At 36.4% G+C, this 14,837-nt stretch overlaps 4 protein-coding genes across 5 annotated transcripts; 3 read left to right on the forward strand and 1 right to left on the reverse strand.

The window, feature by feature from the left end:
- Window positions 1-142: 142 nt before the first annotated feature.
- Window positions 143-3,090, forward strand: LOC18992548 (protein WVD2-like 7). 2 transcript variants are annotated; one of them, XM_024152533.1, is made up of 8 exons: window positions 143-419; window positions 722-783; window positions 885-1,580; window positions 1,666-2,106; window positions 2,184-2,242; window positions 2,339-2,444; window positions 2,537-2,593; window positions 2,664-3,090. In XM_024152533.1, exons 2-8 carry the CDS (start codon window positions 742-744, stop codon window positions 2,781-2,783), a joined length of 1,521 nt encoding a protein of 506 aa, XP_024008301.1. In that variant the 5' UTR covers window positions 143-419; window positions 722-741; the 3' UTR covers window positions 2,784-3,090. The 2 variants fall into 2 exon arrangements, with proteins under 2 accessions (XP_024008301.1, XP_006416020.1); XM_006415957.2 differs by having other exon boundaries at window positions 147-419; window positions 2,667-3,090.
- Window positions 3,091-3,692: 602 nt separating this feature from the next.
- Window positions 3,693-6,457, reverse strand: LOC18992549 (formin-like protein 4). Its single transcript, XM_006415958.2, has 2 exons — window positions 5,224-6,457; window positions 3,693-5,135 (listed from the first exon to the last, which is right to left on the reverse strand). The coding sequence occupies exons 1-2, from the start codon at window positions 6,240-6,242 to the stop codon at window positions 3,869-3,871; spliced, it is 2,286 nt and encodes a 761-aa protein (XP_006416021.1). The 5' UTR covers window positions 6,243-6,457; the 3' UTR covers window positions 3,693-3,868.
- Window positions 6,458-10,127: 3,670 nt separating this feature from the next.
- On the forward strand, window positions 10,128-10,523 carry LOC112084009. The gene has a single exon (XM_024152254.1). The coding sequence runs from the start codon at window positions 10,128-10,130 to the stop codon at window positions 10,521-10,523; it is 396 nt and encodes a 131-aa protein (XP_024008022.1).
- A 2,657-nt stretch (window positions 10,524-13,180) lies between these two features.
- Window positions 13,181-13,834, forward strand: LOC18992550 (gibberellin-regulated protein 12). Its single transcript, XM_006415959.1, has 4 exons — window positions 13,181-13,243; window positions 13,337-13,381; window positions 13,515-13,545; window positions 13,653-13,834. The coding sequence occupies exons 1-4, from the start codon at window positions 13,181-13,183 to the stop codon at window positions 13,832-13,834; spliced, it is 321 nt and encodes a 106-aa protein (XP_006416022.1).
- Window positions 13,835-14,837: the final 1,003 nt, after the last annotated feature.

The raw sequence follows: 14,837 nt of genomic DNA on the forward strand, positions 1-14,837 counted from the left end.
TCTCTGATCTCTCTAAATCGCCTTAAAGTTATCACTTCCACATTACTATTTTTTTTCTTCCAATTAATGGTCCCACCGACTCTTGTCTTCATTGCCGATCTGACTCTAATCTCTATCTCTTCTCCTTCTCCATCTTCCTTTTGCTTTTCATCACTCTCCCTCTTGTTAAATCTGCATTTAAGATTTTTTTCAGTTGGGTGCTAAAATTATATAATCATTTATTCTTTGAAAGGTCTTCCCTTTTTTTTTGATTCGTCAAAGTCTTCAACTTTGAAAGATATTGGTTTTACTTTAAAGAAGCTGTTTTCAACTTTTTGGTGTGTCCACTCGAAGCAGAAATCCAAACTTGGAAAAAAGGTGGATCATCATTGGGAGCTAACAACAATTTTGTTTTGTGGGTTATCTTCACTTTATTTCTGGTAAGATTTCAGATCCTCAGTTCTGTGTCTCTTAGATTCTCTCTCCTTTCAAAGTGAAATTCAGCACTTACAATCATTGATGAAGATTTTTGGGGTCTTTCTATGTTTCTTCAATTATTAGAAATGAATCAATGATTATTCTTTTTAACTAAGTATACACTTTTCCACAAGAATCTGAGTTTGCTCACAATGAGGGTTTACAAAAAGACGAAAGTGAAAGTGAAAGTAGCATGTAGATCTTTCTTAATTAAGATGAAACGTCTATGGTTGATATAAAATTTCCTGGATTTTGTGTGGATTAGGCTTATTCTGCTGAGCATTAATGGGGGATATGCAAGTTGGTGTTGCCAATATTGACAATAAGGTACTGTCTCTGTATCTCCTTTAGATTTCTGCTCTAATTAGTCTCTGTTTTTGTGAGATCTTCCAAGTTCTGGACTTGATTGTTCTAGTCTCTGTTTTTAGGGGTTTTATGGCTTGATGGAGGATAAACCGGTGGCTTCCTCGAATCCGAGCCTGCAAATGTCGGTTTCATTTGGTAGGTTTGAGAATGATTCACTTTCATGGGAGAAGTTCTCAGCTTTCTCTCCAAACAAGTACTTGGAGGAAGTTGGAAAGTGTGCAACTCCAGGGTCAGTAGCTCAAAAGAAGGCTTATTTTGAAGCACATTACAAGAAGATCGCTGAGAGAAAAGCTGAGATCATGGACGAGGAGAAACAAATGGACAAGAACGCGTCTTTTAGATCCATCGTTACAGATAAGGGGAGTATGGAAGGCGAAAATGGCGGGTTGGTGGCAGAGTCCGGGGTTGATGAAGGATCTAATGAGAAATTCACTTGTGAAGAGGATAAATATGTAACTGACGTTGCAGCTGAAGTGAGTGTCGACGAAGAAGTGAAGAACACACTGGATAAATCAGAAGAGATGGTTCTTGTGGATGAGAAATCAGAAGTGGTTGTCCGTGTGCAGGAGAAGCCAGAAGAGGTGAGAGAGAATGTAGAGGATGTAGAAGAGAGTGAAGTGAGAGAAGAAGTTCTATCGAATGATACTATTGGTGATACGAATGAAACGCCAAAGAAAGAGATGAAAAAGGAGAAAACCCAACAACTAAACAAGAAGGATGGAAATGTTGGCAAGAATCGTATAAGAAACTCTCCGAAGGTAAGCTTTTCAAGTTTTTTTGTTTGATTTGTGTTCTTCGTTTTGGTTTTCTAAAATGCTCTATTGCTTTTCTTGTTTATTACAGCCTGATCAGGTGAGGACAAAACCGGAAGCTAACAAGATTGTAACAAGTAGGAAAACTCTACCGAGCAAGGAGATGAGAAACATGGTGAAGGCAACAAAGAAACCAGCAGCACCTATCTCAAAAGCCACACCAGGGTTTTCAACTCCAAGAGTGTACAAGTCAGCTTCAAAAGTCACTTCATTGTCTACATCTCAGTCTTCGGTAAAGAAGGAAAATGTCTCGTCTTTATTGAGAAACAAACAAACCGCTCCGAAGTCATTGCATATCTCTATGAGTCTTGGTCCATCTGCCTCGGATCCTGCTGCTCTTACAAGCACTAGAAAATCATTGATTATGGAGCGAATGGGAGATAAAGACATTGTGAAACGTGCATTTAAATCATTTCAAAAGAGTTATGACTTGAAAACTTCTGTCGACGAGCAAAAGCCAGCTCTAAAACAGGTATATTAATATTCAGTTATGTTTTGTATTTTAAGATTGTGAAAGATTATGTACTGACCAGCTACTTAAAACGCTAGAATCCTGCAAAGGCAGCTAGTATTCCGTCAGTAGCTACTCGTCAGAAGCAAAATGGCAGGTAAACTCATGGGACTGGTGGTTTCTTGCTTGCTTTACTGAAACTCATCATCTCATGTTTTGAGTCATAAAGTTCGGTTCTTGTCCTAAAAACCAGGCCCACTACAAAAACAAGTAGCATGGAGAAGACAAGTGGTACTAGTGCTCGTTCTTCATCTCATGGACTCAAAAGCAACGGGACCACAGAGAAACAGCAAAAGGAGGTAAATATCTCTGTCATGAGCAAACTAAACATGGAGGTTTACTCTAACAATCTCTGCATACTCACGCTAATACTTTCTTCACGGATGTTCAGCTTTCCAAGTCTAGTGCAAGACCTGTAGAGAAGACACGCTTGCAGAAGAACCCAAAGGTTTACAAATTTTTCTTCACTTTTCAAACCCCGTAAGATATATTCTAGTCTCATTACTTTCCGTGTTTAGCAGGCAGGAGTGACTGATGCCATATCCCGGAGGGAGTCTCTTAATCCGAAACCAAAACCCATGCAGAGTTCTCTTCCACTACGGATTTCACCAAAAGGCTCTTTAGACAAGGTGTCATGATAGTGTATCAGTCCCGTTTTTAGTCTGATCTTGTGGATGGAACTCGGGTATGAGGGCTGAAGTTCAAGGCGAATATTGGCACCAATGTTGTTCCATAAAGAACCAATGATCTTTTGTTATATAGAGAAGTCTCTAGTTGCCAGTATTTAGTTGTGGAAGGAGTAATAAAAGGCCTTAATGTTGATATTCCTGAAGGGATGATAAATAGTTATATTTTACATTCCTGTGTATGTGTATAGACTACGAGGATTATGTTGTTTATCTCAGTATGAACAGAAGCGAATCGAATCAATCTTGTTTATGTTCACCAGATGAGCTACATAATAATTCTTCAAACCCATTATCTAGGATTGTTGATCATTGAACAGTAATGACAACTTGAGAAATGAGTAGATACATAAAGAATATATATATATATATATATATATATATATTTTAAGTTTCGTTGTTTTGTTCCTTTTTACGAGTGTGTCACTAATGATGCAATCAAGCACCTTCCAGTTATTTGTCTAGTATTCAAACTCTTGACTTCTTCGTCTGTCTTCATCAACTTTTAAACCTATAAATTCATGAATAACAATCTTGACCTTGACTGTTTCTGAGGATGAGGCCCCTATTACACTTATTATCAATGAGCTATCATTGTTTTTTTTTTTGATGATGCAATAAAATCTTTCCTGTATGAAGAAGCAAAGAATGACTTCACACGGGCAAAGCTAAAAGACTAACAAACATTGAATCTTCACTGATAAGCAAATGTGAATTCATTGTTATTTATCTTCTCCTTACAACAGAGAGAAATTTGTACAAGGTCTGAATTTGTCTCCTCCATAAATACCTTTCTTTTTAGAGAATGGTGAAAATGTGACCAAAGTTTTAAACCGAATATTATTGGTTCATAACATGAAGAAGAGCCAAACTGCAAATCTCTGTACTTATATTATTTGGTATGAACACTATTCAAGAAACAAAACCTCGTACTATTTATCTTAATCAACACTTCAAAAAGCTATTCAGGCAAAAAAAAAATTATATAATCAATACCCAAACGATTCTATTATATACAACAAAACAAATTATCAGTCTCATGTATCTGAATCTGATCCACCGGAATCACTTTTTGATCTATCCGACATGAAATTCGAAGGCAGAACCGGAAACTTAACCGCGGTCCTATGCTCCTGAGGACTCACCATTGTCTTCCTCTGCAAATTCCTAGCGATCTCTACGCATACTTTATCAACCATAGCAAGAAAATCTTTAACAATAACAAACAGATGAAGTGGATTCTTCCCTTTCACAGCTCCCGCTTGGTAATACTCTGTTGTCCTCTTCACAAGCTCCATCACTTTCTTCTCTTCTTCTCTCGCTAGCTTCACCTCTTCCTCGACCGAATCAAGAAACTCAACCATCTTCTTCACAAACCTCTCTCCTTCTCCGTCTTCTCCTCCACATTGGCCTAACACTCGTCTAGCGTTTTTAGCTCTAGAGGAAAGAGCCAAGCAAGTCGCTGAAACCGTCTCGTAGTCTATAGATGCAGCTTTCTTAACGTTTGTGAACTCAGTGCTTAACCCTCCAACGACAGGTAAACCGAGCCTTAAATACTCCTTCTCTTGCTCTTCCTTTGATATAACCTCTGAGATCGAATTGCTACTGGTTCGGTTTAAGCTCCTCCGGTTAACCACGCATCGCTTCCCTTCCGATCTAACCACTTCCTCCACCACGAAGTTGAGCAGCGTCGTCCTCCCGTCGACGCTCTTCACGTCGGAGAGTTTTAACAAAGCGGTGAGGTTAAAAGCTTGAGCGTCTCCTCTAGCTGTTCCTGCATTCATCCTGTTTCCAGATTTCAGTATCGCTTCAAGAAGCTTAACGAACAAGCCTCGTGACCTGAGCTCTGTGCAAGCAGAGTCAAGCGTCTTGAGAGATTTGTTGTGGTGAGTGATCTCTGGATAGTAATTAGCCCTGAAGAGTAAAGCGTTGAGACGAGTGAACGCGCAAGGCACGGCCTTTAGGAGATGAAACAGGAACGATTCCGCGTCGGCGAGCTTTGCTGTGTCACCGTCGAATTGGAGAATCGCTGATTGTTCTTCGTTCGTCGGAGCTATTCTCGCGAGCCTCTCGAGTGTCTCTGGGTGGAAATCGTTGCCTTCGTTTAACGATTCCACGAGCTCGTCTCGGGAGATTCCTAGGGATTTGAGCACGATCGCTGTGTTTTGGGATTTTCTCGGGTCGAGGATGAAGATCTGTGTCGGAGAGGTTGATGTCGGTTTTTTGTTATCGCCGCCGTGGTCTGGAGATTTCTTCCCGACGGCGACGTAGCCGAAGAGAGCCTCCATTAGATCGCCATCGAAGCTGGAGAAAGAAACGAAATTTTGAAAAAGTTGGGATTTTTATTGACGAAAACATGTAAAAGATCGAAATTTGATTGATAGCTACGTACCTGAATGAGCCACGATCGATTTTGTCCCAAACCATGGAATGATCAGAGTCAGGGTTGACTTTATCCCAATGAAGAGGCTTGAGCTTGACCTGACCATTTCCAGCGCTTGAACCTTCCCCTGAAGATGACCCTCTAGGAGCCGGCGGTGGTTTTGAAGCCGATGACGACAGAGCCGCCGTCTTCTTCAACGGCGGAGGCGGTGGCGGAGATGAACCGTTATTAACAGGCCTAGTGGGAGGGGGAGGAGGAGGAGGCGCCGGTTCACTCTGCTTAACCGGAATCGGCGGAGGAGGATTCGGTTTGGCGAATTCGAAAGAATCAGACTTTCCAGGAGGAGGAGTAGGATGGGTGGTGGTGAGATTCCGGTGAGTATCGTTGTGAATTACACTGTGAGAAGTCGAGGATCTTCCTCTGAGAAGAGGAATCTCCGTAACAGGTTCCGATTTCTTTTTGTTCTTCTTCTCTTCGTCGTCTCCGTGGTGGACGGTCTCTTTTCGAAAGCTTCCGCTTTTGTTGTTGTTGTTGTCTCTCTGACTCTGCTGCGACTTTCTCCAATACAACACATCGAGCCCGTTCTCGTCCAAGATCAAGCCTTTGACGTTTCCGCCGATTCGTGTAAAGCCCTCGCGAGCCAACGCAGATTCCGCCAGCGGAGGAACCGGTGGGAGGGTGTTCTCGACGCCGACTCTGTCTCTCCGTCTCTGCCGTCGCCGCCGAGCGCATATATGGACGAAGAAGAAGAACACAGCTGCTACGAGTAAGGTGCTTGCGGCTGTTATGAGCACAGCCCTCGTGATCTTTTGTCTGTCCGAAGACGACGACGACGGTGGGTTTTGAGTCGGCGATGGAGGCGGAGCGGGCGGAGAGGAGAGGCCGGTGACATTTGGGAAAAAGGTTTCGATGTTTCGAGGAGAATCGGATTGAGAAAGGGAATGATAAGGGAAAAGGAGAATTAGGATTAGAGTCAATTGAAGAGGAAGAAGAAACGTTGGCCATGGCTGCTTCAACATGGCAGCCATGGAAAATTAACTCATTTGCTAAGAGAATTGAGATCAATGAAAGGGTGAGAAAAAAATCCGCAAAAAGGTAACGTCTTTTGTTACCTCTGTTTCAGTTTCAGTTTCGGAAAAACTGACAAAGTAATCATTTTAAAATAGTTTTGTTCTGTGTGGGTTTTGAGTTTTTTCAATGGGGACTTTTGGAGGGTTTTTGGTATTGTGTTGTTGACGACGTCTACAAAGAGGAGAGGAGTAGTTGATCTGTTCTGTAAAAGAATTTGTAAATGTTCGCATTACGAAAATACCCTTGGGTATGGAGTTAACACGATGATTATTACAAGGGACGTTCTAGTCAATTGTCTTTCGACTCTTTTGAAGAAGACTCGGCTATGGTCTTGTTGTGCCGTGAACAAAGTTTTGGTTGGTGGGGTTGACCTTATGTTTGACTTGGTCTGAACGAGTGCAAATTATTAGAGATTTTTGATTTTGATGTTGATTTTTTTTTTTTTGGAAAAGAGCCAATTATTAGAGATTTGGCCATTTGGGGTTTAGATTGTCAAAATATTTTTTAGTTTTTTTTTCTCTTTTGTTCCAGTTACCTTTTAATGCAGGTCGAAACAAATCAAATGGAATCTTTATGCAAAGAAAAGGGTAACTACGCTTTGGGAATTTCGGAACATTATTTAAACAAATTAAAGGCATGAAGTTAGTAGACCTAGAAAAAATTCTCGAAGTTATAGGAATAAATAATCAATTCCCTATCCTATCATAAAGAACAAAAAAAACGAGATTTATATATAGTGTTTCGGTTTCTCAGATGATACAGTTTTATATTTTTAAAATGTACTCCATTATTTTGTCAAAATCAACCGCTACCAGATCTTTCGGGTAATACATATAAATATGATAGTTGATTACAAGAAAGTATGAAAAGAAGATATATGAATGAGTTATTTCTTTTTACAAAAAAAAAAGGTGGGAATATGTGAACATGTAGGTGTGTAACCAAAGGTACTATCAGAGAATTTTAAAATTCTGTTTTTATTTGATAAGCTGAAATGAAACAACTGCTAATATTAGTAATTAGTGCATAGTAATTGCCATTAGTTAATGCGCGACGCGGTATCACACTCGTGAACGAAAAAGTAAACAGGTTTATCTATTTATTTAGAGACGTCTTCTAGACTTCTACTAGAACGAAATTGTTCTTCTTTATCAAAAAAAGAAATTGTTCTTCGTCAAAAGCGGATGTGCCTGCTTCTTCTTTAGTCAAACTTCTTGACTTTTTGTTCCCTCTTAACTCTTTAGAAGTTAAAAAACTTAGACTATAATTATTTTTGTTTTGAACAGGCGACTATCGCTATAATTTTCTTTTTTTTTTTGATAAAGACTATACACTATGATTTTCTTTTATAACGTATCAGTTTTCGTCAAATGTAATTTATGCTTTAGGCACACACCAACTTTGTATATGTATATATATATACAAAAACTTTGTTACCTAAGGAGGATAACACAAACAGAACAAAATTTGGGATACCATATATTTACTAAAATGTGTGCGAAAATATTTAAAGCTTCAACTGATTTATAAAAGTTTGCAAAATTAAAATTTTATAGCCCAAAAGAAACAATATCATTGCAGATGTTTTCGATACCAATATCTGAGGCATACCCATGTAACTCATTCACCACTTTACAGTCCGCTTCAGAACATACTTTAGTGAAATACATGCTTCAAACATTTCGCATAGCCAGCAAGACTTTTTTTTTTTTTATGTCTGCCTCAAGAGAATGATGTTCCTAGCACATCAACTATATATGCTCGATTGGAAAATTCAATATAGCAATTCTCTCCTTGCAATTTTTTCTCGTAGAAAATATAATGTTAGTTGATATTTTCTGAAAATATAATGTTAGTTGATATTTTCTGAAAATATAATGTTAGTTGATATTTTCTGAAAATATAATGTTAGTTGATATTTTCTGAAAATGGGGTTCTGTATATTATTTTTTTGCTAACGGTACAAGAACAAGATCGTTCATAATTTAAAACAAGGCATTTGAATGGTCAGAGTCGTTTAAGAACAAGATCGTTCATAATTTAGTTGGAGCCATGAGAGACCAAAAGTTTCTGAATGGAGCCATGGAAGGTTCCACACTGACAAGTTGTCTTTTCTTCCTCAATTTCCCAATCAATTTCTTAATTTTATTTATTAACTTCTTCATCTTGTACGTATTGCTACGGTCCAACATAGCCAATTACCTTTACAAGGAAAGTCAGACTAGTCGTCTCACGTTCATCATTACATCTTTTATAGAGAAGTAAGAAAATACTATTTGAATTGTCTATTTTGTACACATGAATGTTATACATATTGGGCTACTACAATAAGCTCAATATACAATTTGAATTAAAGCCCAAATTGATTCCTCGGGTTTTCATGTCATGACAAAGCGTTCCAAATTCCAAATTAATGTTTTTTAATCTTTGAATTTGACTGTAATGAGATCCATTATTACTTTCCGAATCACGAGAAGAAAAAGAATATCAATAGTCGATATCAGTTATGCATGACTCAACTATAAATTGATCACCCATGCAAGCATTTCCAGTACCTCACTCGAAATATAAGAAAGCTATCTTGTAGTAATAAAATTGAAGCTGATTTGATAAGTATCGTGAAGATGTTTGGCTTCGGATGCTTCATGATGATCGTATCTTGCGTGGTTATGATTTCTCAGGCGATTATGGCGGTTATTAATACCGCTAATGCTTTTGGATACATGTAGGAGGTAGATATGTTTACCTCCAAATTGCTATTAGAATTTATATAAAAAAATAATAATATGCTCTATATTGTAATCGATCGGGCTTAAAAGTCAGATCTCATAATGGATTATTACTAAATAAATCTTGCTTCTTATTTCCTATTATTTAGTCATTTCTCATTTCATTTTACAGTTTCTAAGTTTCTATATTATTGTTCTTATACGCTCTTCCAAACTGTAAAATCATATAATATATCCAGATGCTCATCAGTTATATTAGGATTGTATAAGTTGCTCTCAATACGTTCTGGTTTCTCTGGTGTTTTATAGCACACATTGTCTGAGCTTCTTACATTAGTTTTGAGTTGTTGTCTCTTTCTCTTTTTTAATAGCCAACAAATTATGTGTCAAGTTTCATATTCTACATTAGTGTTTCACGTTCCAAAAATTATGCTTACGCCAGGTACGTGAAAATAAGATTGATTCATCTTTCCAATCTAATAACAAGACTAATTCTCACGATAGAAACCATTTATAATTAAATTACAAGTATATATATAGGATTCGGACATGTCATCCAGTCCGTATATATAGGACATACTAAAACACCTAGTAAAACACCTACTTATAAGTAGTAACCATTAAATTCTAAGAAAGAAACAAATGAACTTAGTCATATATAAATGATCACCTTTCAATCTCTGATTGGATTAATGATTAATTAATAGTTGAGCACTCGAAAATGATCATAACCAAACTCAAAAGAATTTTGACGATCACATACACATTGACGATGCATGCCATGCACATCCATATATATGAGAAGAACTATTCATCACCGTCATATTGATTTTGGTAAAGGGTCATCACCTATTTTACTACTACTTTTACTCTCTTATGTAAAGCCTTGCATTGCAAGCAAGCTCAAATCTTCTTCGTCTTTGTCTTTTTGGAAATCTACTTTTTCTTCTGATGCACTTTTTTTATAGTCTTTTTCCTGTTTCTCTGTATATTCCTTTTGCTCTCTTATGTAAAGCCTTGCATTGCAAGCAATCCCTTGTATTATTTATAATGCCTCTTTGGCTAAACCATCAAAGCGAATTTTCCCCATTTGAGTCGCCGGTTTCCAAAAATATGGGGAATTCCGAGTCCAACTCTCGAAACGACCAAGTCCCGCCGGAGAAACCTGGAGATTCGTCCAGTAATTCTCGAGATATAAAAGGAAGTGGTGGTTGCAAAGAATCATACACGGGTTTAGAAGATGGCGCTGATGAAGCTGAGAAGAAGCAAGAAAAGTTATTTTGGGCGCGACAGGAATGTATGGAGGCTCACTCTGATTACTATCAGCCGATTCTCTCCGCGAGGGCAGCTTTTAGAAAAGCAGCGTGGAAGGATCTCTTGCCGTCAACTGCAGGGCGAGATATAAGGGAATGCATGGTAGAGGCAAAGGTGAAAGAGGAAACAGCAAAGCACATCGAGTTCATGGAACGAGGTGCTTGCAGTGAATCATTCAGGGCTTGGAACGACTAGTACGATTTAGAAACAGAAGTAAAGCGTTCTTTGAAGATGAGGAAGTGTTTGGAGATTCACTCTGATTACTATCTGCCGTTTCTTGCGGCGATGGAAGCTGGCCAGCAAGCGGCGGAGAAGGAGTTGAAACCCTCCTTACCAAGTGGTGTGGGGATTGACGAGTTCATGGAACGAGGTGTTTGCCCTTGGACGAAGTCGAGCAGAATAAGATCTTTCTTTAGATGGCTGTTATTGGCTAGGATTGACTGAGAGGATTTTAGGTTTTATTTTATTTTTCTTTAAGGTTTCTTCGTTTAAAGGATTATCAATATTGGATTTGGGGATTAATTTGTTTCTCTAGGAACATAAATAAATTTCGTTGTTGGATTAAAAACTTACAAGACCATTGATGGTCGAGTTTCTTCTCTAACTGTCACTTTATCAATTTTTTTTTTTTTTTTTTTTTAACTGTGAACGTTTCCCTCTGAATATAAAAAAATAGCTTAAGATATTAGATACCCTAGTATTGTAGACGAATCATCGACTATTTAGCATATTCTCTCCATACTCCCTTAGAGTTTAATGGGAAACCATACTTCCTTAGAGTTTAATTATGATCAGATTCGAGTTATTAACTGCCCACTAATCCAATCACAAACCCACCAAACCAGCTGTCATCGTTCAGTCTCTGATTGGATTACATGGCAATTAATAGTTGGGAACTCGAATTTGATCATAATTAAACTCTAAAGAATTTTGACGGTCACATAGAGATCAATGACGATGCATGGCATGCATAACCCTATAAAAAGAACCATTCATCACCCATTTTTTCCTCACAACTTTTTACCAAATCTCAATCATATATATATAATCAAAGTGGAGATGAAATGTCTTGGGGAAATTTGTTTTCGAGGGTTTCGAAATGGTTTCATAACTCAGTCTCCTCCGCATTTGCCAAGCTTCGGAGTTGCTTTGCTGGCTTTATTGCTAAGCTCCGAAATTTCTTTGTTGCGGCTATATCTAAGATTCGTGGTTTCTTCACTGCGATAGTTGCAAAAATTCGCAGTTTCTTTGTTGCGACTATATCTAAGATTCGTGGTTTCTTCACTGCGATAGTTGCAAAAATTCACAGTTTCTTTGCTAAGGCTATTGCTAATGTTCGCAGCTTCTTCTCTGCTGTGACTACATTATTTCGCCTTGTTCAGGAATTGCAAAAGCCGCTCAGCCTATTAAAGGACTTCTTGAACATTTTAGACAGTGACGTGGCGCTTCATAGCAAGTTCCTGCGTGTCCTCAAAATCTTTAATCGATTTGTGGATTTGGGACCGCTCTTTGGTGGAATGCTTCATCAACACTAAGTATGGTTCTTATTCTAGTTTGCATGATCCAGTTGTCGTCTTTTTTCAAATAAATTATAAATCCTATGTTGAAGCAGCTATTGTTGTTTTGTGCAGTTAAAATATAATGGATTATCGTTTCTATTAATTTATTTAACTACTCGTCTTTCTACAATGCCTCTCACTGTTATTATCGTTTTAATTTCAATATTAGTATATATAACATTCCTTCTTGTTCTTTCTTCGATTCTCCTCTTTGTTTTTTAAATGCTAATTTATTTACGCCCATGTTTCCTTCCATAATCTCGCGAGTAGAACTAGTAAATTATCCTGACAAACAAAGAAAATGAAACATCTCGAAGCAAATCAAGTCTCAAGAGACGGAGTTTTCTTACAATTTTTATGGACACTGACATCGGACATCGGAATAAACCAAAACGTGTACTGTCTGCAACATTGCCGTATATATAATTTGGTCAATATTACCTCATACATATGGAGTACCGAAAGTTAGTGCCTTCTTGTGAATAAGAATTTTGTATTCTTTTTAACGTTCTTACAAAGTTTAGTTTATCTCTCCAATCTATATCATTGAGAAAGCCCTTCTAAGGTTCCTCCAAAGTCTATCATCCTCTTCCTCCAAACGTTGTTGCCTTTTTACAATTTATTTCATTCTTTCAACTGTTATATGCTGAAGATAAAGTTTTGCTTGAAAGAATAACAGTTATAGTGGATATTAGGCAGTATATAAGTAGAAAATTCTTATTATGCAAGATTTAATATTTTAAAAATAAATTGTATTAGTCTTCATCCGGGTCTTGGGAATTAATACTCACATTTCATCGTGCCTTTGCAGGTCAGATGTATTAGAATCAAATCTCGAAATATCAATAGCTTGGCTTTTCCCTTTTCCCTATACATTGTATTGGCTAAAATTTCCAAAATATTGACCATAACATGTTGCATAGTAGTTTAGGACAGTGTCATTCATTTTTGCATCACATTCGAATTCAAACATGTTTAATGCATGTTGTTAAAATAAAAGTCTAAACCACATTCAATAATAAATATATCTTTATTTTAGGAAAATTTTATTTTAGGAAAGAAAACATATCTTTGAATAATAATAAAATTCTTTGAATTCTATATGTATTTAGCAATTTCACTAAAGTTAGACATTAATTTTTTAGCAATTTCATTAATATTTAAACTACATTCTATAATCTATCACATGCCAATGTTTTTGGTTATAAATAGATTTATCATCGTCCGTGAAATGCTTAAAACAACAAAAAAAAAGGGAAATTAAAAGTGAAAGGGATTTTTTAAAACAATATGATGGTGAAGCTCATCGCTGTCCTTACTGTATTTAGTTTGTTGTTTGCTACTCGATTTTCTAATGTAAGAGTTAAAATACTTGTTTTTCTTCTTTTGGTTTAAGAATTCGTTAAACATTAGTTCTCTTATATTCATATGCATCTTGTTTTTGTACAGGCTGTTGAACTAAAAAGTCCATCCGAAGCACCTGCCATTCATAAGGTATATTTTATTAAAAATTCAAAGATGATTAGTAATATATAATACGTACAAGAATATATCGTTAGACTTTTATTATATATGTGTGCGTATCAATCTTAACGTGTTATCAACAATGCTCTTAAAACAAATTCAGATGGGAGGAGAAGGTTCACTTACTATAGAAGGTAATATTGTTCAAAAAATTACTTATTCTCTAATTTTTTTAATAGATCGAGTGAGATTTTATCTCGAACTTTATAATTTATTTAATTTTATCTATATTTATGTGAAGAATGTCCGAAAGCATGTGATTTCCGATGTTCGGCGACATCTCACAAAAAACCATGTTTATTCTACTGCAACCTATGTTGTAAGAAATGTTTATGTGTACCGTCAGGAACGTATGAACATAAAGAAGAATGTCCTTGCTACGATAACTGGAAGAACAAAAGAGGCGGACCAAAATGTCCATAATAACACAAAAAAATATATATATCAATTTTTGTTTTCTCTTAAAAGAAAATCTATGTATTTGGTCATGCTTTCTTTTAATATATATAATATAATATGAAGTCTCATTCTTGTGCCACATATAAACTTACGTACGGAAAATTGGCTCCAATAATATTTTCAATGCATAAAAAATTAGCTCCCTGTGTTCCCTTAAAACCATATATATAGGTCTTTTAATTTTGTTTAACTGCTGCCTAATAAAAGCCTTTGCTTCTTTTACTCGAAATTTATTTTTGTAACTGAGTTGTAGATTCTTTAAAGGTACCTTTCTTATGCTCTTTGGAATATTATACATGTGCTTGGAATGGTTCATCAACACCAAATATGGTTCTTTTTAGTTTATGCTCTTATTGTCGTTTAAAAAAAAAATTGGAAAAACAAATTCGATATGAACCAGCTATTGTTGTTTTATGCAGTTAAAATGTAATGGATTATCGTTTTCTTAGTTAAATAATGGATTATCGTTTATATTAATTTCTTTAACTTATCGTCTTTCAATAGTGTCTCTTACTGTTATTATCGTATTTTATATCAGTTTATATAACAATTCTTCTTGTTCTTCTTAGATTCTCCACTTTTTTGTGCTAACTTGATTTACACACCCATTTCTTTCCAACTGCTACAGAAGCGGGAGCTTAAATCTAAACCCATACCTCTGCAGTTTATATAATAAAGTCTGATTGGTTAATTAATGGATTTTAACACTTTTAATTTTCTCTAAAGCCTTTGCAATTTTAAAAGTGTTTTTACCGATCAGAGCTTTAAAAAAAAAAAATTGATATAGTGGATAGGCCGTCTATAAATACCTGCTAATCTTTGAATCTTAAAGGAGTTTGCTGTAGTTTTGATTATATACTTCTAAAAAATAATGCGAGAACTTCTATATATAAATTCAAATTCTTATGATACAAATAGTATATAAAAGTATTGTTTTAGTCCTCTTTCGAGTCTTGGGAATTACTCA

This window comes from Eutrema salsugineum, unplaced genomic scaffold, assembly GCF_000478725.1.
Source record: "Eutrema salsugineum unplaced genomic scaffold, Eutsalg1_0 scaffold_5, whole genome shotgun sequence".
In the NCBI taxonomy this organism is placed as follows: Eukaryota; Viridiplantae; Streptophyta; class Magnoliopsida; order Brassicales; family Brassicaceae; genus Eutrema; species Eutrema salsugineum.

Coding starts and splice junctions, on each gene's coding strand:
- LOC18992550 (XM_006415959.1), top strand. CDS start 13,181: ATGGTGAAGCTCATCGCTGTCCTTACTGTATTTAGTTTGTTGTTTGCT. Junction 13,244..13,336: donor TTGCTACTCGATTTTCTAAT/GTAAGAGTTAAA, acceptor GTTTTTGTACAG/GCTGTTGAACTAAAAAGTCC. Junction 13,546..13,652: donor AGGTTCACTTACTATAGAAG/GTAATATTGTTC, acceptor ATTTATGTGAAG/AATGTCCGAAAGCATGTGAT.
- LOC18992549 (XM_006415958.2), bottom strand. CDS start 6,242: ATGGCTGCCATGTTGAAGCAGCCATGGCCAACGTTTCTTCTTCCTCTT. Junction 5,136..5,223: donor ATCGATCGTGGCTCATTCAG/GTACGTAGCTAT, acceptor TTCTTTCTCCAG/CTTCGATGGCGATCTAATGG.
- LOC18992548 (XM_024152533.1), top strand. CDS start 742: ATGGGGGATATGCAAGTTGGTGTTGCCAATATTGACAATAAG. Junction 1,581..1,665: donor GTATAAGAAACTCTCCGAAG/GTAAGCTTTTCA, acceptor TGTTTATTACAG/CCTGATCAGGTGAGGACAAA. Junction 2,243..2,338: donor CGTCAGAAGCAAAATGGCAG/GTAAACTCATGG, acceptor CCTAAAAACCAG/GCCCACTACAAAAACAAGTA.
- LOC112084009 (XM_024152254.1), top strand. CDS start 10,128: ATGGGGAATTCCGAGTCCAACTCTCGAAACGACCAAGTCCCGCCGGAG.